The sequence below is a fragment of the Lepidochelys olivacea genome (assembly GCF_965140295.1).
Source record: "Lepidochelys olivacea isolate rLepOli2 genome assembly, chromosome: 13".
Lineage (NCBI taxonomy): Eukaryota > Metazoa > Chordata > Testudines > Cheloniidae > Lepidochelys > Lepidochelys olivacea.
Genome location: NC_140423.1, coordinates 18,764,250 through 18,780,817, shown reverse-complemented (window position 1 = coordinate 18,780,817; position 16,568 = coordinate 18,764,250). Strand labels below are relative to the sequence as shown.

The 16,568-nt window shown below is 42.8% G+C and overlaps 1 protein-coding gene across 1 annotated transcript in view; it reads left to right on the top strand.

Annotated features, from left to right (window-relative positions):
* The first annotated feature begins 216 nt into the window (after positions 1 to 216).
* LOC311529685 (translocating chain-associated membrane protein 1-like) overlaps positions 217 to 16,568 on the top strand; it is a 45,701-nt gene continuing 29,349 nt past the window's right edge. The window contains exon 1 of the mRNA XM_084645847.1: positions 217 to 438. Within this exon, the coding sequence (XP_084501973.1) occupies positions 319 to 438 (120 nt within the window). The 5' untranslated portion in view covers positions 217 to 318. The remainder of the gene's footprint in view (positions 439 to 16,568) is intronic.

The window sequence follows — 16,568 nt, the reverse complement described above, 5'->3', positions numbered from 1 at the left end:
CCCCTGACTCATTTCATTAGCTAGAGTCAATGTCACTCACGGGGACCCTGACAGCCGTTCCGAGCATCTAACGGCGTTTTATGCCCCGCTCCCCCTGGAAGCCACACCTCCAGGTGGCACAGCGATTAACCGGTAAAGCTGTCAATCATAGAGCTCCTGGAATGTGACTGGCTGAGTCTGGGTTGTGGGTGGGTAGTTGGGGGGGGGTGGGGGACAGCGGTGTTTACTGTGCGTGAGGTGAGGAGGCTGTTGAGAAAGAGCCACCGCCTCTTTTCTGGACCGGGACCACTGCCTAGGCCCTCGGGGGCTACCACTACCATGGGGCTCCGGAGGAAGAACAAGAGCCCGCCCGTGCTAAGCCATGAATTCGTGATCCAGAACCATGCGGACGCCGTGTCTTGCCTGGCTATGGGCCTCCTGCTGGGGCTTATGTTCGAGGTACGGGGGTTGGGGGCTTTGCCTGCGGCTGCCGAGCGCCGATCACCCGCCCCAACCGAGCCGTTCCGGCACTTCCGACCTGCCCCACCCCTGCAGTTCTCCGAGCAGCGACCGACCGACCCTGTCTTGTCTTCCCCGCTCTCCTCTTACTCTTCCCCTGCCTTTCGGGCTGAATCACGCCCCTGCTTCTCCTGCCTTCCCAGCGCCTCACCTTGTGACTCACCCCGGCTCTCATCTCCCACCTTCACTTCCCCCAGAGTGGGGCACTGTCATTGTTGTCTCTCCCCCTCTGGATCCTCCATGCTCGCTCGTTCCCTCTGCTCCATCTGCCAGACCCCACATCATACGCCCCAATTCCATCTGACTCTCCTCCCCTAGTCCTCGCCCTGCTCTCCTGGATCCCCACTGCCACACAACTTTTTTTGCCGGCCCCCTTTTCTATCTTCTTCACCCGTATTCCTTCCCAACAAGCCCCTCATTCCCATCGATTCTCCTGGAGCCAGATCTGCCCTTTTCTGCTTGGTTTGTACTTTTTCTTAAAAACTTTCCAGTGGTGGAAACATGGGTAAGAGTGCTATTGGAGACAGAGCTCCAGGTGGACACTGCTGTTTTAACCACCATATTGTCTTGACCTGTTCTGAGCAGAGTTGGATGACATTGCAGTTAAAAGGCTACTGGCAGTCCACCTCTATTATTGCTGCTTCTGTTGCTCTCACTGACTCAGGTCTACTAATGATGGGGAATCTGAAGAAAAATGCTAGTGTAGACACTGCCTTAGGCTTGTCTCCAAATCCCTCCTCTCTTATATATTTTAGAGTTCTGTTAATAAAGTTAGATTTCCTAATTAAATGAAGGTGTCACCCTTTCATCAACCTCTTTTGGTGCCTTGGTTGAATCTTCTAGGCTTTGTTCTCTGGGATAAAATTGTTGTGTCATGTTGTTGTATGTGTACCTTGTGTCAACCTGGAAGATGGTTAGTTTGATTTTACTGTCTCTCTCAAGAATGGGACTACTCAGTGAAACAGATAAGGCAGATTGCTTGCCTTTTGTTTGGAGTTTTATGGAGATAGGTGGGAAGGGGAGTTGGCAGGGCTGTGGAGGGAGACATAGTTTTCCAAACTGTGACAACTGGTGTCTGGGAGAGGTGGTAAGTATCTTACTGAAACAATCTCAACATCACTCATCACTTGAGCAAGATTTAAAATGAAACTTTTTAAAGATGAGAAAACACTTTGAAATACTTGGTTGAAAGGTACTATATACTGCTAAGTAATATTCTCTTTAAGGGTTCATTCTTCTTTACTGCTGTGCTAGTCCTGTAGACTTCAGGGCATTATTATGTTGGAAGAGGGTGGAGAATGGAGTCCTGATCATCAAATAATGTTCCTCCAAATAAATGACAGATGCTAAGTTGGGTGATAGTGTTGTCTGCTGCATCAGAAGTGGTACAAATTAAAGGGGCTATATGATGCAGAACTTGAACGCTGGGATAGAAAGTGCAGTTGTAGAGAATCAGTACTTACAAGAGAAGGCTGGAGGTGGGGAAAGAGAAGGATAGTTCAGATGGAAAAACTTTGATTTGCCTATAAGGACTAATGGGATTTTTTTTTAATGTGAATCCCAGTAGTATGAGATAAAGTGGATGCATTGGTCAAAAGAAAAGGAGTACTTGTGGCACCTTAGAGACTAACCAATTTATTTGAGCATGAGCTTTCGTGAGCTACAGCTCACTTCATCGGATGCATACCGTGGAAACAGACATTATATACACACAGAGATCATGAAACAATACCTCCTCCCACCCCACTGTCCTGCTGGTAATAGCTTATCTAAAGTGATCATCAAGTTGGGCCATTTCCAGCACAAATCCAGGTTTTCTCACCCTCCGCCCCCGCCCCCCCCCCCACACAAACTCACTCTCCTGCTGGTAATAGCCCATCCAAAGTGACAACTCTCTTCACAATGTGCATGATAATCAAGGTGGGCCATTTCCAGCATAAATCCAGGTTTTCTCACCCCCCCACCCCCATACACGCACAAACTCACTCTCCTGTTGGTAATAGCTCATCCAAACTGACCACTCTCCAAGTTTAAATCCAAGTTTAACCAGTACGTCTGGGGGGGGGGTGTAGGAAAAAACAAGGGGAAATAGGCTACCTGGGGGTGGGGGGGTGAGAAAACCTGGATTTGTGCTGGAAATGGCCCACCTTGATTATCATACACATTGTGAAGAGAGTTGTCACTTTGGATGGGCTATTACCAGCAGGAAAGTGAGTTTGTGGGGGGGGGGGAGGGTGAGAAAACCTGGATTTGTGCTGGAAATGGCCCAACTTGATGATCACTTTAGATAAGCTATTACCAGCAGGACAGTGGGGTGGGAGGAGGTATTGTTTCATGATCTCTGTGTGTATATAATGTCTGTTTCCACGGTATGCATCCGATGAATGAGCTGTAGCTCACGAAAGCTCATGCTCAAATAAATTGGTTAGTCTCTAAGGTGCCACAAGTACTCCTTTTCTTTTTGCGAATATTTTCTGATATGTCCTCCTGTCTGCAGTCAGTTCAAATTATACAACATAGGCAAAGATACAATGATCTTATGTAGCAAGATAATTTTGGGGAAAGTTGATTGAGAAACCTGTAACTACTTGGTTCCTGATGACCATGAACAAACATTATTGTAGGATCCACTCTGGCCTTCAGTTGGAGTGGGCTATGCTTGTCAATGTCATGGAAGATCTGAAGATTTCAGATCAGGGTCGCTTGATTGTTTTGATGGTGCTTAGACCTCCACAGTTGTTGATGAGATTGTGGTTTGAAAAATCTATTCATCCAGGAAAATGAGAACTGGCCCTGATGGGTAAGGAAATATATGCTAACAATTTACTAATTGAATTTCAAATGAATGCTTACGTTTCTAGCCCTTATAATTCAGAAGGTAGCATTCTGATTGTAAAACAGTAGTGTCCTCTTCCTGAGTCTGAAGGTAGGCAGCTGCAGAATTGAATCAACAAAATTGCCTCAATTCAATTTCCTCAAATTCCCTCTCATGCTTGCGCTGCTGCCTCAGGGATCTCCCTGCATAAGTGTCCTTAGAAAGTTTTTTTTACAGACAGTATTTCCTGTTATGGTCTCTGAATTTTGCATGTATCTTAAAGTGCCATGAAAAAATAACTACTGTCTTTAGTCTCTTCAGTAATGTATTTGGTAGAAATAGATTGTATTTCACTTATTTAAAGCCCACTGATTGACTTTTTTAAAAAAACAACAACCACCCTAAATATTAATGACAGAACTGGAAGTGTGAGTTAGTCTTATCTCTCATTGCTTTGAGGACATGTGTTCCTTATAATTTTATAAAACACAGGTTCTTCTTCACTCAGTGCACAGTCAACTTGTAGAACTCCTTGCCTAGGAGGTTGTGAAGGCTAGGACTATAACAGGGTTTAAAAGAGAACTGGATAAATTCATGGAGGTTAAGTCCATTAATGGTATTAGCCAGGCTATTAGTAAGGAATGGTGTCCCTAGCCTCTGTTTGTCAGAGGGTGGAGATGGATGGCAGGAGAGAGATCACTAGATCATTACCTGTTAGGTTCACGCCCTCTGGGGCACCTGGCATTGGCCACTGTCAGTAGACAGGATACTGGGCTGGAGGGACCTTTGATCTGACCCAGTATGGCCATTCTTATGTTCTTACAATCTGTGGTTGCTACAAAAGTAAAATGTCTACTTGTATTTGCATTCTCAAGGAAACTCTTATCAAAGTGCATGCTTCTTAAGTGTTTATTGCAGGATAACTGTGAAAGGCCCATTTGTTTCTTGCCTCATTACATTTTATATTTACCTTTAATTGATTCAAATAACTGTTGAAGATGTGAAATCCATCCTGCTAATTAGAAGGAAATATGAGTTTTAGAAAACTAATGTTAGTTTGACCTGCTTGAGAATTTATTGGCAGAGTCCTGACTACTATTTATAGTAACTTGGTTTTCAGATATCTATGCTACCTCTTTCCAGCCTTCTGAAGGAATGGAGGGCCATTTTGTAAAGTTTGTATTATATTAATGCTGCAAAGAGAAGTATGGTCATCTGCATGGTCTGTCAAAGCTAAGTTGTTAACACTGTAATTGTAGAACTTTAGATGCCTTCAAACAAAAGGGTTTGAAACATACTGGGTGTACCAAATTTTCTTCTGTCAGACAGATAAAACTCCTGTTCACATCCAGCACTTTTACAGAAAATTAAGAGCATATTTCTCTATTAGATCCCATGTAAAACGTATGTTAAAAATGTTAAGGATGCAAAGTCAAGCACTCAAAAGTTGGAAAATGCCAGAATTAAGGTTGCTCATACACTGTACCATAAAATATATGTACAATCTTAAATTACAGGACCATGTACTATTTTTAATAGGACAGTTGCCCTATTCATTGCACAGTGTGGACAGTGCTTGCTGAATGGTTATCTATTCTCTTTGTTCTCATTATTTGGTGTATGTCCTCCATGCCATATTTACTGCACAGCATCCAAACCCTGCCCTCAATACAGAACTGTTGATTTCCTCATGGGCTTTTCTGTGGTACTGATCATGAAGCACTCAGTACCATAAACTTATCTTCATAACATATCCTTTGAAGTGTGGATGAGGAACGAGGCACAAAGAAACAAAGTGTCAATTTTGGGTGTCCAACCTGAGACACCTAGGGCCTGTTATTTTTTCAGAGTCCCTAGCATTTTTATAGCACTAGATATGTTCTATGCACATTTATCTTTGACTTCAGCTGCAACTGAATGCTCTGTGAGTGCCCTTTGGTAAATCTACCCCCAAGTTTCTCAAGTTGGGCACTAATAAAATAAGGAACACACAAACAAAAACTTTGCAGAGGGCCACTTGCCCAGCATCATATAAGAACTTTGTGGGAGAGACAGGGATAAAATCTAATTATTCACAATGTCATTCAGTTGTCATAACCATAAGGCCATCCTTTGTCTTCCTGCAGTCCCCTGCCTCACAGTGCATCTTTCATTTTCTGCAACAAATGGGGCAGGGGTCCCATAGACAATTCTGATTTACTACATAAACTGGATTAATTCCCTGAGTACTGCCCATCTTGTGTACTGAGTGAGGCAGGGATCCTGTGGAGAAAAAATAGTGTATGATACTGTAGTTAAAGATTATCATAATGCATTTCGGAAGCAGCCTTAATTCTGGCATTTCATGACATCTGACTTTGCAACCTTTGCTTGACTTTGCAACCCTAATTTTCTTTTAATACAGTGCTTTTGAATGTAATGTTTTGGGTTTTTTGTTTTGTTTTGTTTTGTTTTTTGTTAAACTTAGGACCTAATACATCATGTGCAACTATATGGACTCCTCCCCTCCCTCCCCCCTCCCATGAGTCATCAGCAAGATAGAAACCTTTAGATCCACAGCACACATCTCTGACACTTGAGCTAACAGCATAACTGGTGGCAGTAAAAGGCTGTTTATCCTCTGTGAACCAGCCCCTGCGGGGAATAAAATACACACTTTGCCAGTGGGTTTCACAACTATTTGCTAGACAGCACAGGAATGTTGAGACTCAAGACTCATCGGTCTATTCCAGGCTCTGGAAAACAGAGTTCTCTAGTGGCTATAGAAGAGGGGTGGGGAACCTCTGGCCCGTGGGGGCCCCCTGCTTAATTTCATCTGTCCCACGGCAAGTCTCCACGCTGTGGGCTGAAAGCCCTGAGCTTTGGTGCCCCCCCCCCCGCTCCCCGTGGGCCTGGAGACATGAACTCTGGCTGGACCTGCTGCGGGGGGAAGCTAGGGTGCCAGGCCAGTTGGTTGGATGCCCCTGCAGCCCCTAGGCGCAGGGGCGATCAAGAAAGCTCGAAGTCCGCGTGCACCTACCTACGCCTGCAGGTGCCGCCCCCACACTCCCATTGGCCGGGAACAGCGCATACCACGCAGAGCTGCCTGGCCACATCGTGGCAGCTTCCGGGAGCAGCGCAGAGCCAGGGCCGGGGGGAGCCTGCCTTAGCCCCACTGCACAGCTGACCAGGAGTTGCGTGAGATAAGCAGCGCCTGGCCAGAGCCTGCATCCCGCACCCAACCCCCTGCCCTAGCCATGAGCCCCCTTCCGCACCCCAACACCCTCCCAGAGCCCCCACCCCAACCCTGAGCCCACTCCCACACTTCAAACCCCTCAGCCCCCGCCCACAGCCCCCTCCTGCACCCTGAACCCCTCATTTCTGGCCCCACTGTGGAGTCTGGGAGAAGCTCCATGCCCCCCTGCAGGGCTGTGTGCGGCCCGTGACTGAGTTTTTGGTTTTTTTTTCCTTTTCTGTGGGTCAGTGACCCCCGATAGAAAAAAGGTTTCCCTCCCACCCCTGCTGTAGACCCTTCTTTACCTCTCCATCCTCTGTACCCCTTCTGCCTCTTCCCCAGCACATACCCCTGAAGCTTGGCTATGCCTCTGTCATCAGTCCCTGGCAATCAGGAGAAGCAACTGTAGGGGAAGTCCTGCTTAGCCTCTGGACTGTTGTGCTGGAGCATGCCCAGTACAGTCAGAATCTTTGGAGAATTTATCTGTCAAACTAAGAAGCCTCTACTGAACATGTGAAAACTCTGACTTTTCTGCGGCTTTTAACTTGGCCATATTTGGGTGGATTTTGATGGAGATAACCAAAAGGCACATCCTTGACACTAATGTGATGTCCTGTCCAATTGCCAAATGTTAAGTCTCTGCTTCAAAGCATGGAGGTGCTAGAGCTTCTCAACAAAACAGTCATAAGAATTTTTAAACATGGGTACAACAACATATTTTTCCCTTACCTCATCCTGAGAAACTGTTGAATATTTTTTGCATAGACAATTATTGTTGTTTAAAAAAGTTAATATGCAGCAGAGGACTGATATGGGAAAAGCCTGGATGAAAGTTTAAATTCAAAATAAGGTCTTGTAATGGAAAGTATTAGGTAACCTTAACTCTAGGTGTCACTACCAGCTGCATATACATGCTTTACAGTCTAAACCCTGTTCTAAATATACCATTAAGGAGAGGAGTTCTTGCCATAGACTTGGAAAACTTTTCACGTAATATCAAAGGACAGTTCTCTTATACATCAGAACAGCACTCTATCAAGCTCTTCTTCTCTAGCTAAGATTTCCTACTGTAATTGTATTGTTTTCCCTTTTCTGATGGAATGGAATGATCATGAGAACTTCAACAAATACTTTGTTTTGGTTTGTCCACGTTTTCCACTTCTCAAATAGGTTATGGTCCTTTCCACTAAAACAGAGTATAGCTCTAGGATTCTAGATGGATTACTAGTTGTAGAATTACTACTTGGAAATGATAGAATTATCAATAATAATGCAGAAAAAGCAAAGCACTCAAATATTTTTGTTATGTATTTGGGGAAAAAAAACAGATGATATAGTCTCATCCATCATATGGTGATGATATACTCTTTCCATTCCATGAATAACTCTGGTGGATGTTAAACAGAAGCTGCTAAAGTTTTTTAAAATCAGGATGTCCAGATAACTTGGATCCAAGAAGTTTAAAAGAGCTGGCTGAGGAGCTCACTGGACTGTTAAGGTTGATTTTTCAATAAGTCTTAGAGCATTGGGAAAGTTTCAGAAGACTGGAAGACAGATAATGTGCCAGTCCTTAAAAAGGATAAATGGATGACCCATGTAATTATGGGCCTGTCAGCCTGACATTATCCAGGGCAAGATAGTGGAGTTGCCCACATGAGAAATTATTAATAAAGAATTAAAGAACGGTAATGCAAATCAGCAAGGGTTTAAGGAAAATAGATCCTGTCAGACTAACTTGATAGCTTTTTTCATGAGATTACAAGTTTGGTTGATTAAAGGTGACAGTGTTTGATGTAATACATTTTGACTTCTGTAAAGTGTTTGGTACTGCGTGACATTTTGATTTTTTTAAAAAAAACACCAGAACAATATAAAATTAACATGGCACATGGTAAGTGTATTGAAAATTGGCTAACTCATGGGTCTCAAAATATAATTGTAAATGGGAAATGGTTATTAAGAGGATTTTTCTTGTAGCATCCCACATGGATTGGTTCTTGGCCCTATGATATTTGTCAGTGATCTGGAAGAAAACACAAAATCATTACTGATAAAATTTGCAGATGATCCCAAAATTGAGGGTGTTATAAATAATGAAGAGAAGAGGTCACTGATTCAGCGCGATCTGGATTGCTTGGTAAACTGGGAACAAACAACCAATATGCATTTTTAATATGCCGAAAGTAAAGGTATACATCTAGGAATAAAGAACGTAGGCCATACTTCCATCATGGGGGACTCTATCCTGGGAAGGAGTGACTCTGAAAAAGTCTCGTAGTTGTGGTTGTAGTAGATAATCAGCTGCACTTAACTGCCTGGTGAGACGCTGTGGCCAAAAGATCTAGTGCCATCCTGGGATGCATAAACAGGGGATTTTTGTGTAGGAGTAAAGAGGTTATTTTACCTCTATATTTAGCACAGAGGATGTTACTGCTGCTGGAATACCTTGTCCAGTTCTGATGTCAACAATTCAAGAAGGATGTTGATTGCAGGATAACTGTGAAAGGCCTATTGGAGAGGGCTCTGAGAAGGGCCACAAGAATGATTAAAGGATTAGAAAACATGCCTTATAGTGATAGATTGAGCTCCCTGAGTCTATTTCAAAGAGAAGGTTAAGGGATGACTTGATTACAGTCTATAAGTCTAACAAATATTTGATAGTGGGCTCTTCTAGCAGGGAAAGGTATAACATGATCCAATGGCTGGAAATTGAAGCTAGACAAATTCAGACTGGAAATAAGGCATAAATTTTTAATGGTGAGAGCAATTAACTAATCGAACAGTTTACCAAGGGTTGTGGTGGATTCTCTCACTGTTAAGTTTAAAATCAAGATTGGATGTTTTTCTAAAAGATGTGCTCTAGGAATTATTTTGGGGAAGTTCAAAGGCCTTTGTTACACAGGAGGGCAGACTAGGTGATCATAGTGGTCCCTTCTGGCCTTGGAATCTATCTGGATCCAGTCAGTGCTGCATCTTTATTGATGAAAGAAGTTAGTGTTGAGAATTTTGAAGTATTAACATACTCAGTGGTTTATAGCCAAGTGTAGCAAAGAAACTCAAAAAGAGTTCCTGATTAATCTGTATTTTTGAAAGTAGCTGCTAAGATAGAAATATCTTTCTAGAAAGTTGATCATTATTTATCAAGTGAAAAAGCATCCTAATATTCAGAAGTACTGTATTTTATGTATATGTAGGAATTGTTACTAAGGGCTTGTCTACATGGGACATTTAGAGAAATTAGTGTGAAATTTAAGTACAATATCTACTCTGCACATGGTCATTTTTATTCCGCATTAAGAGTGCCTTGGATTATCCTAAACCACAAAAAGGCAATTTTTGTCCTGGTCTAAGTTTTTGTCAACAGAAGCTGCCTTTTTTGCCGCAGGTTTGCATGCATCCACACCCAAATTTGATGTAAATTGACAAAACCCAGCCTTTCTGTTGCCCAAATAAAACCACTTCTGCAAATGAAAGTCCTCAGCAGACATAATTCAGCGGTCAAAATGCCAGTGTGGATACTGCATTGCCTGTGTCAGTTAGGAGTTCCCCAGCAACAGTCCCATGATGCCCTCTGTCTGCGACAGTGACCACACCAGTCACAATTTTGAACTCACTGCCCAGGAGTCACAGTGACCAGAAACCTGACCGCTTTAAAATTCCCAGTGTGTTTTGGAAATACCTTTTTTCCTGTTACCTTACCTTTGCAGGCACACCCAGTAACCCACCTTTTTTTGAACAGAGAGCATGGCTCAGTGCAAAGATAGAGCATCACCTAAATCTTGTTCTCCTGTCTGGATCAGGAAAAGAAGGTCCTGAATCTTCTTTGCATGCAGGGAGACAGGGCTGTACAAGTCCAGCTACAGGGCAACCAGAGGAATAGGGCTTAGTATGCAGACATTGAAGAGCGAAAGCAAGCCCTGGGCTACAACAGGGAAAGAAGCAATGCTGGGTGAAGGACCTTCACCAGTTGTACTAGAAGGCAAGGGAGCAGAACAAAAAATTGGGTCCACCCATAAATCTGCCACTTCTAAAATGAGTTCCATTTCATAGGTGGTATAGACCTCTCCACAGTTCTGCCAGTTCTACATTGAGCTGCATTCCACATGTGGCAGAGACACCACCATCACCCCAAAAGTGACAGTGGACACACTTCAAGATCCAGAGGAGGAAACCCCTACAGTGCCCAGCAAGAAGGGGAATAGGAAGGAGCATGCAGACCCTTCAGAGAATGACCAGCTCTTCAAAATACAGCTGGAAATGGGCCAGACCCTGACAATCCCAGATGAGCCTGTGTAGGAAGGGAAAAGGAGCTTAGGTGTATTGCTGCACTTTTTTTTTTTTTTTTTTTTTATGCATGACTCTTCCCTCCCAACCCCTCTTCATGGTGCCCAAAACCTCCGAGGCCCTCTTCTCCCCTTTCAAAATGGCAGCCATTAGTGTACAATCAGAGAACAAAGGAATTGGCTTTTACAATAGCCAGGTTTTTTTTTTTAATTAATAGCTTAGTAGTCAACATGTTTTGATACCAAGATGGCTGAAATTTTTTTATAAAACACTACATATCAAGTCATTGCAAATGAACAGAAAGATACCAACACTGATATCTGAGCCTAAAAAGCAATCGGTGACTGTCCAGTTGGAATACCTGCTTTTTAAGCATACACTTGTACAGTACACATATAATGTAAACATTGCAGAGGACAGTGATTTGGTTTTAAGTCTGATTTCCCAGTCCAACAAAACAAATCATCCTGCGGTGTGGAGGAAGTGTTCATTGCTCAGGGGGCTCACTTTTCTTTAGCTTGCAGAACTAGGCAGTGGGGAAAGCCCTTCTTCCCTTGTGGAGAATTTTGTTGAACTGTACACAGATGATGTCATTGAAATTGTTACAGAGGACAAAAGAGACATTTTCTAGGAGCTACTCTGATCCTGAGCCTAACCAGTCCTCATATGTTGCTGATGGGGAGAATAGGCATTGGACAGATGGCATTATCGAGACCGAGCAAAAGCAGAAGGACCAAGAAGTGTCCCAAGAAATATTCCAAGAAATGTTATGATTCTGTTCAAGCACCAGACACAGGTGTTGCACAATAATCTGGAGCAAAATGCCCAAATACCACCACCCATCAGCAGGTGCACTCCATGGACAACTCTATATACACACAGGACCATATACACATCCCAGTCCCCCCAAAAAAGACTCCGGCATAACTTTATCCCTTTCGTTGAATACCCGTGGAAAATAAAAACTATGACTAATATGACTTCTGATTACAACTTTGCTTTCATGCATGTAATAAAGGTTTTATTTGAGTTTACTGTTTGTTTTTTGCACTCAGTCTTTTTAAAAAATAACAGTATTTGTATTGGTGTCCCCAAACAGAAATGACATAGGCCAAAACACCACTCCCCTCTCACCAGATTCACAGCAGGAATTTATAAATATTGCCATTGAAGCCAAATATACAAAGTACACAAAAGCAGCATGCTGATATACTATGGCAAACTGCAATACCATGACACACTCTTTTAAGGCCTTCCTGAGCCATACAGTTCCTTTGTAGGCTCTTGTAACTGCCCTTATGTCTGGCTGTTCAAAATAGGCAGTCTTTCCATTTCACCCCTCCATGCTGCCGGTAATGTTTCCTCCTTTGCTTTCACAAATGTGTAATACACAACATGCAGCAATAATATACAAAAATATTTGCCTGGCTGAGATCCAGCCTAGTTATGAGGCATTGTCAGCATCCTTTGCACATTCAGCAGTCATCCTGGTGCTGTCTGGGTGTCCAGTGTAAGCTTTAGTGAGCCAAAGAAACAAAGGATGGGCCGGGTCCTCTGGAATCACTACTGGCATTTCAAGCCATCAATGTGAATATGCCAGTAAGGGAAGACTGTCCCTGCCTCATCTTTTGCAAAAATCTTGTATGCCTAAATATGCTCTTCCCTGACCAGCCAATGTCAGAAAAATGTTCCTGGTGATCCAGCTGTGATTGTATAAGCGTTGAAGAGTAACCCTTTCCCATCACATTCTTAGTGGCAAGGTCAGAATCAGGATACGCATCCCATCAATCACCCCACCTCAATTCAGGAAGCCCCTTGCTTGAAATCCCTCTATTTCTTGGACAGTGCCCTGAGTCTCAATCCTGTGCAGCAGGATATGCTTAATATTCTTGCATCTTCATATGAAAACTGTCTCCATTGTGGATTTTCCAGCCTTGAACTGACTGTTTGCAGTGCTGGACTGCAACCTTCTAGATGACTGCCACCTGATTTCCCCCCCCCCACACACACTTTTATTATAAATCTAAATGAATAATTCTGAGACACAAATTGTTTAAGTAGAGTTAGGGTTGAGAGTACATATCTCTTAATTCAGGGCAAAACCATAACAGGGACGTTATAATGCTTATTTCTGAGGTAATTACAAGCCCACAAATTCAGTGGTAAGTTTAAACTTAAAAGAAATCCAAACGTAAGGCTTGTAAATGCACGATTAAGGCATGTAAACAACCTTAATGTTCACTGGTAATGATGAGGAATTCATTTATGAGTACTCTAATGCATTCTGGTGTTTGTGGTCCTAGATTAGATTAGATTAAACGGATTTCTAAAGACACTTTTTCCCCGTAGTGGTGTCACTGCAGGTAAGAATTAATATTGTTTGTTGGTCTAACAACACATTTCCATATCTTGACATATTATATTTCTTCTATGGTTTTTGTCTAAGATTTTTTTTTAACTTTTAAGCTCTTAAAAAAATTATAGGTGAATACTAAAGGAGAAACCTAAAGAAAATACTACAGTGTGACATTCCTAATGATTTGAAGATATGTAGTATCAACTTTTTTTTTAGGGCTGGATTCACTAGTACACTCTAAGTGCTTTATGCCACTCTGGGGCAGAGCCAGACTGCTAAAGCATCAGTGCTAGTTTAACCTGGGTTTACAACTGCTTTGTGTCACCAGAGAAACATTAAGAAACCAGAGTTGTACATTTCAGTTCTTCTCTACGTAGGTGTCAGTGTGGATCCCACTTAAGGTGCACATGGCATCTCAGGCATGTGCAACTGGATATTTTTGGAAAGCAGTGTCTATCCAGGCTGCACAAATGCCTTTGTGTCGCCTCATGTTCTGGTACATGGGCATAAAGGGTGGGGCAATGCCAACCCTCCCTCAGTTGCTTGAGATCTGTGCACGCCCTGTCCAAGCAACATGTGCTAAAGTGAGTCAGGGTTCCACCCCAGGTTCTGCAAGAATTCACTTGGTGGCTGGACTCAAAGAATTTATGAAATAGGGTTATCTTGTAGTTGACCCCCTTCTGTGACTCTCATCACAGGTGCATTGGGGCAGGTTGGGGTGCCCACCTGAAGCATCTACAGATGAAGGGCATCTGGTGATGATTTGAAACTGCATCTGAATGTTCTGAAGTGCAGGGCCATCTGACTGGCCTGTGTGGCATTGCTGTCTGTCCTGAAGTGCTCTATGGTGCAGATGTTGACAGACCACATGTCCACAATACGTTACATTAATAAGCAGGGTGATGCATAATCATCCCTTCTGTGCCAGGAAGCCTTCAGATCATGGACTTGGTGTCACCACAGGGTAACCTCACTGGCCTTACACTTTCCAGGCACTATCAATGATCTGGCACGCTTCCCAAGCAGGCACATGGTAACTAACCATAAGCGCATGCTGCAGAGATCCATTGTAGAGTCAATATTTTGCCAATGCGAAATTCCCTCAATAGATCTGTTGTAGAGGAGGCACAAGCCCATGATAGTTACCAGATGCCTTTCTATAACAATGATCTCCAACCTTCCTATATGACTTTTTGATTTTCCTGGTCCTCCAAGATGATATCTAAAATCAGGTGGGACAAAACCATACTGATTCTGACAGCTTCCGAGGTAATTGTGGCCATCAGATCTCTTGCACATGTCAGTTTGGTCTCCCATCTATGTCCTGATTTGCCCAGACGTGGGGGTGTTTTCACAGAACCACGACCAGATGTTGCACCCACATCTGCAGTCATTGCAGCTGGCATCCTGGATGAGCATGGCTGACAAAGGCTCTTCTCGACAAGTGCAAGGAAACCACGTACTGAGCAGAAAGCCACTAGTAGGAAGAACTTCTTGAAATGGAAATGGTTCTTCATATTGGTAGGCTGACATAATCTGGACCCAGTTGAGACTCTCATACCACAGATCCTCAACTATAAGCGTTTAGTTCTTGCAAAATTCACCTTGCAGCAATATCAGCAGGTTATGCGCCAATACAATTGTACTTAGTCTTGCATTCAACATATTGATATTCCTCATCAAATGTTGGAGCAGACTCCACCAGGGCACTTGTATCATCTTCAGCATGCTTCAGAAATATGCTGATATCTAAGATATGTGAAACAGCAACAAGGAACAGCCCACTGACTTGTCATTATGCCCTTGACACCGTGGTTAAGTCTGATGCCAAATTCGGAACAACTTCAATTATTATTTGACTGATATTGCTGTCACTCCTCGAGTCCAGCATCCGGGTGGGGATACTGCTTACCAGTCACCTACTGTGGGATCCAAACTGACACAAAAAGAAGAATAGGAGCACTTGTGGCACCTTAGAGACTAACCAATTTATTTGAGCATAAGCTTTCGTGAGCTACAGCTCCGATGAAGTGAGCTGTAGCTCACGAAAGCTTATGCTCAAATAAATTGGTTAGTCTCTAAGGTGCCACAAGTACTCCTTTTCTTTTTGCGAATACAGACTAATACGGCTGTTACTCTGAAAAAAGAAGAATGAAGTTACTTCTCTGTGGTAACTGTGTGATGGGTTTTTTTTGTTTTGTTTTTTGAGATGATGTAGTCAATGTGGCTCCATGACCCACCCTTTATTCCTGCTTTTTGAAGTTCTTTGCAACATGGGCTTTGAATTATAAGGGAACTGAGGGAGGGTCACAGCCTTTTATGCCCTCATATCGGAGCATGGGGAGGCACAGGCTGCATGTGTGGCCTTGACAGAGATTGCTATTGAAAAATATCTGATCTCACACACGAGGCACATGGGCACCTTCAGTGGGATCCATACTAACTATAACATTTCAAAACCCCACAATTTCTGTAGGGTAAGTAACCATTCTTTTTTCCCATCACTCACTCCTGCTCTCACATCTTTCATAACACTTCCCTGTGTGCACACACCCCAGTGTCATACTCCTACCCCGCCTGTTTGAGTAGATACAGTGCAACGTGTGTGTGTGTGTATTCATATATATATAATTTTTTTAAAGAAACTTTTAAAATTAAGGTGTGGGGGGGTTTTGTTTTTATTTTTGTTTTGGGTTTTTTTTTGGTTTGTTTTTTTTGTCCTCCTTTTTTGCCAATATTTATAACCAAAAGATTTATCCTTCAGCGTAGGCTGGCATATAAAATCTTCTTCAGAGAAACTCATACCTTCCATCACCATTTGTTCTTAATGGGACTGAGGCCACTGGCTGCATTTAACAGTAGTCAATATTTATATTATGGAGGCTCAAATTAGGAGGACGGCAGTCCCATTGTGCTGGGTGCTCTGCAAAGAAAGAAAAAGACCATCTCTGGCCTGAAGGGCAAAGGTGAAGACAAGTTACATTCAGAGAAGATAGAATTTTCTTATGAAGTCAGAAGGCAAAAAAGAGTAGATGAATAGTCAGTTGACATCTTTACTAAGGAAAGCCTGTGGCTTCAGTCCCTTTTGAGGGCAGTATGAGATAGCAGCCATTTTGAAAGAGGTAAATTCTCCTCTGAAGCTTTCTTAAGAACACTATTCTTCAGTTTCTTTTGAAGGAAAAACTTCCAGTTACAAAGAAGGGAAAAAATGACTACTATTCCTAAATCCTTTAAAAAACTACATTTTACCAGATCTACCCAAAATTTACATTACTGGACAATTGTTAGTGTAGATAGACAGTGCCTGCAATTAAATCATTTGTGGGGGCTGTGGGTGTGGAATGGTTTGGCAGACAGTGCTAAATTTCTTAAAGGACCCATTTGAAAACTTTAACTCTAAC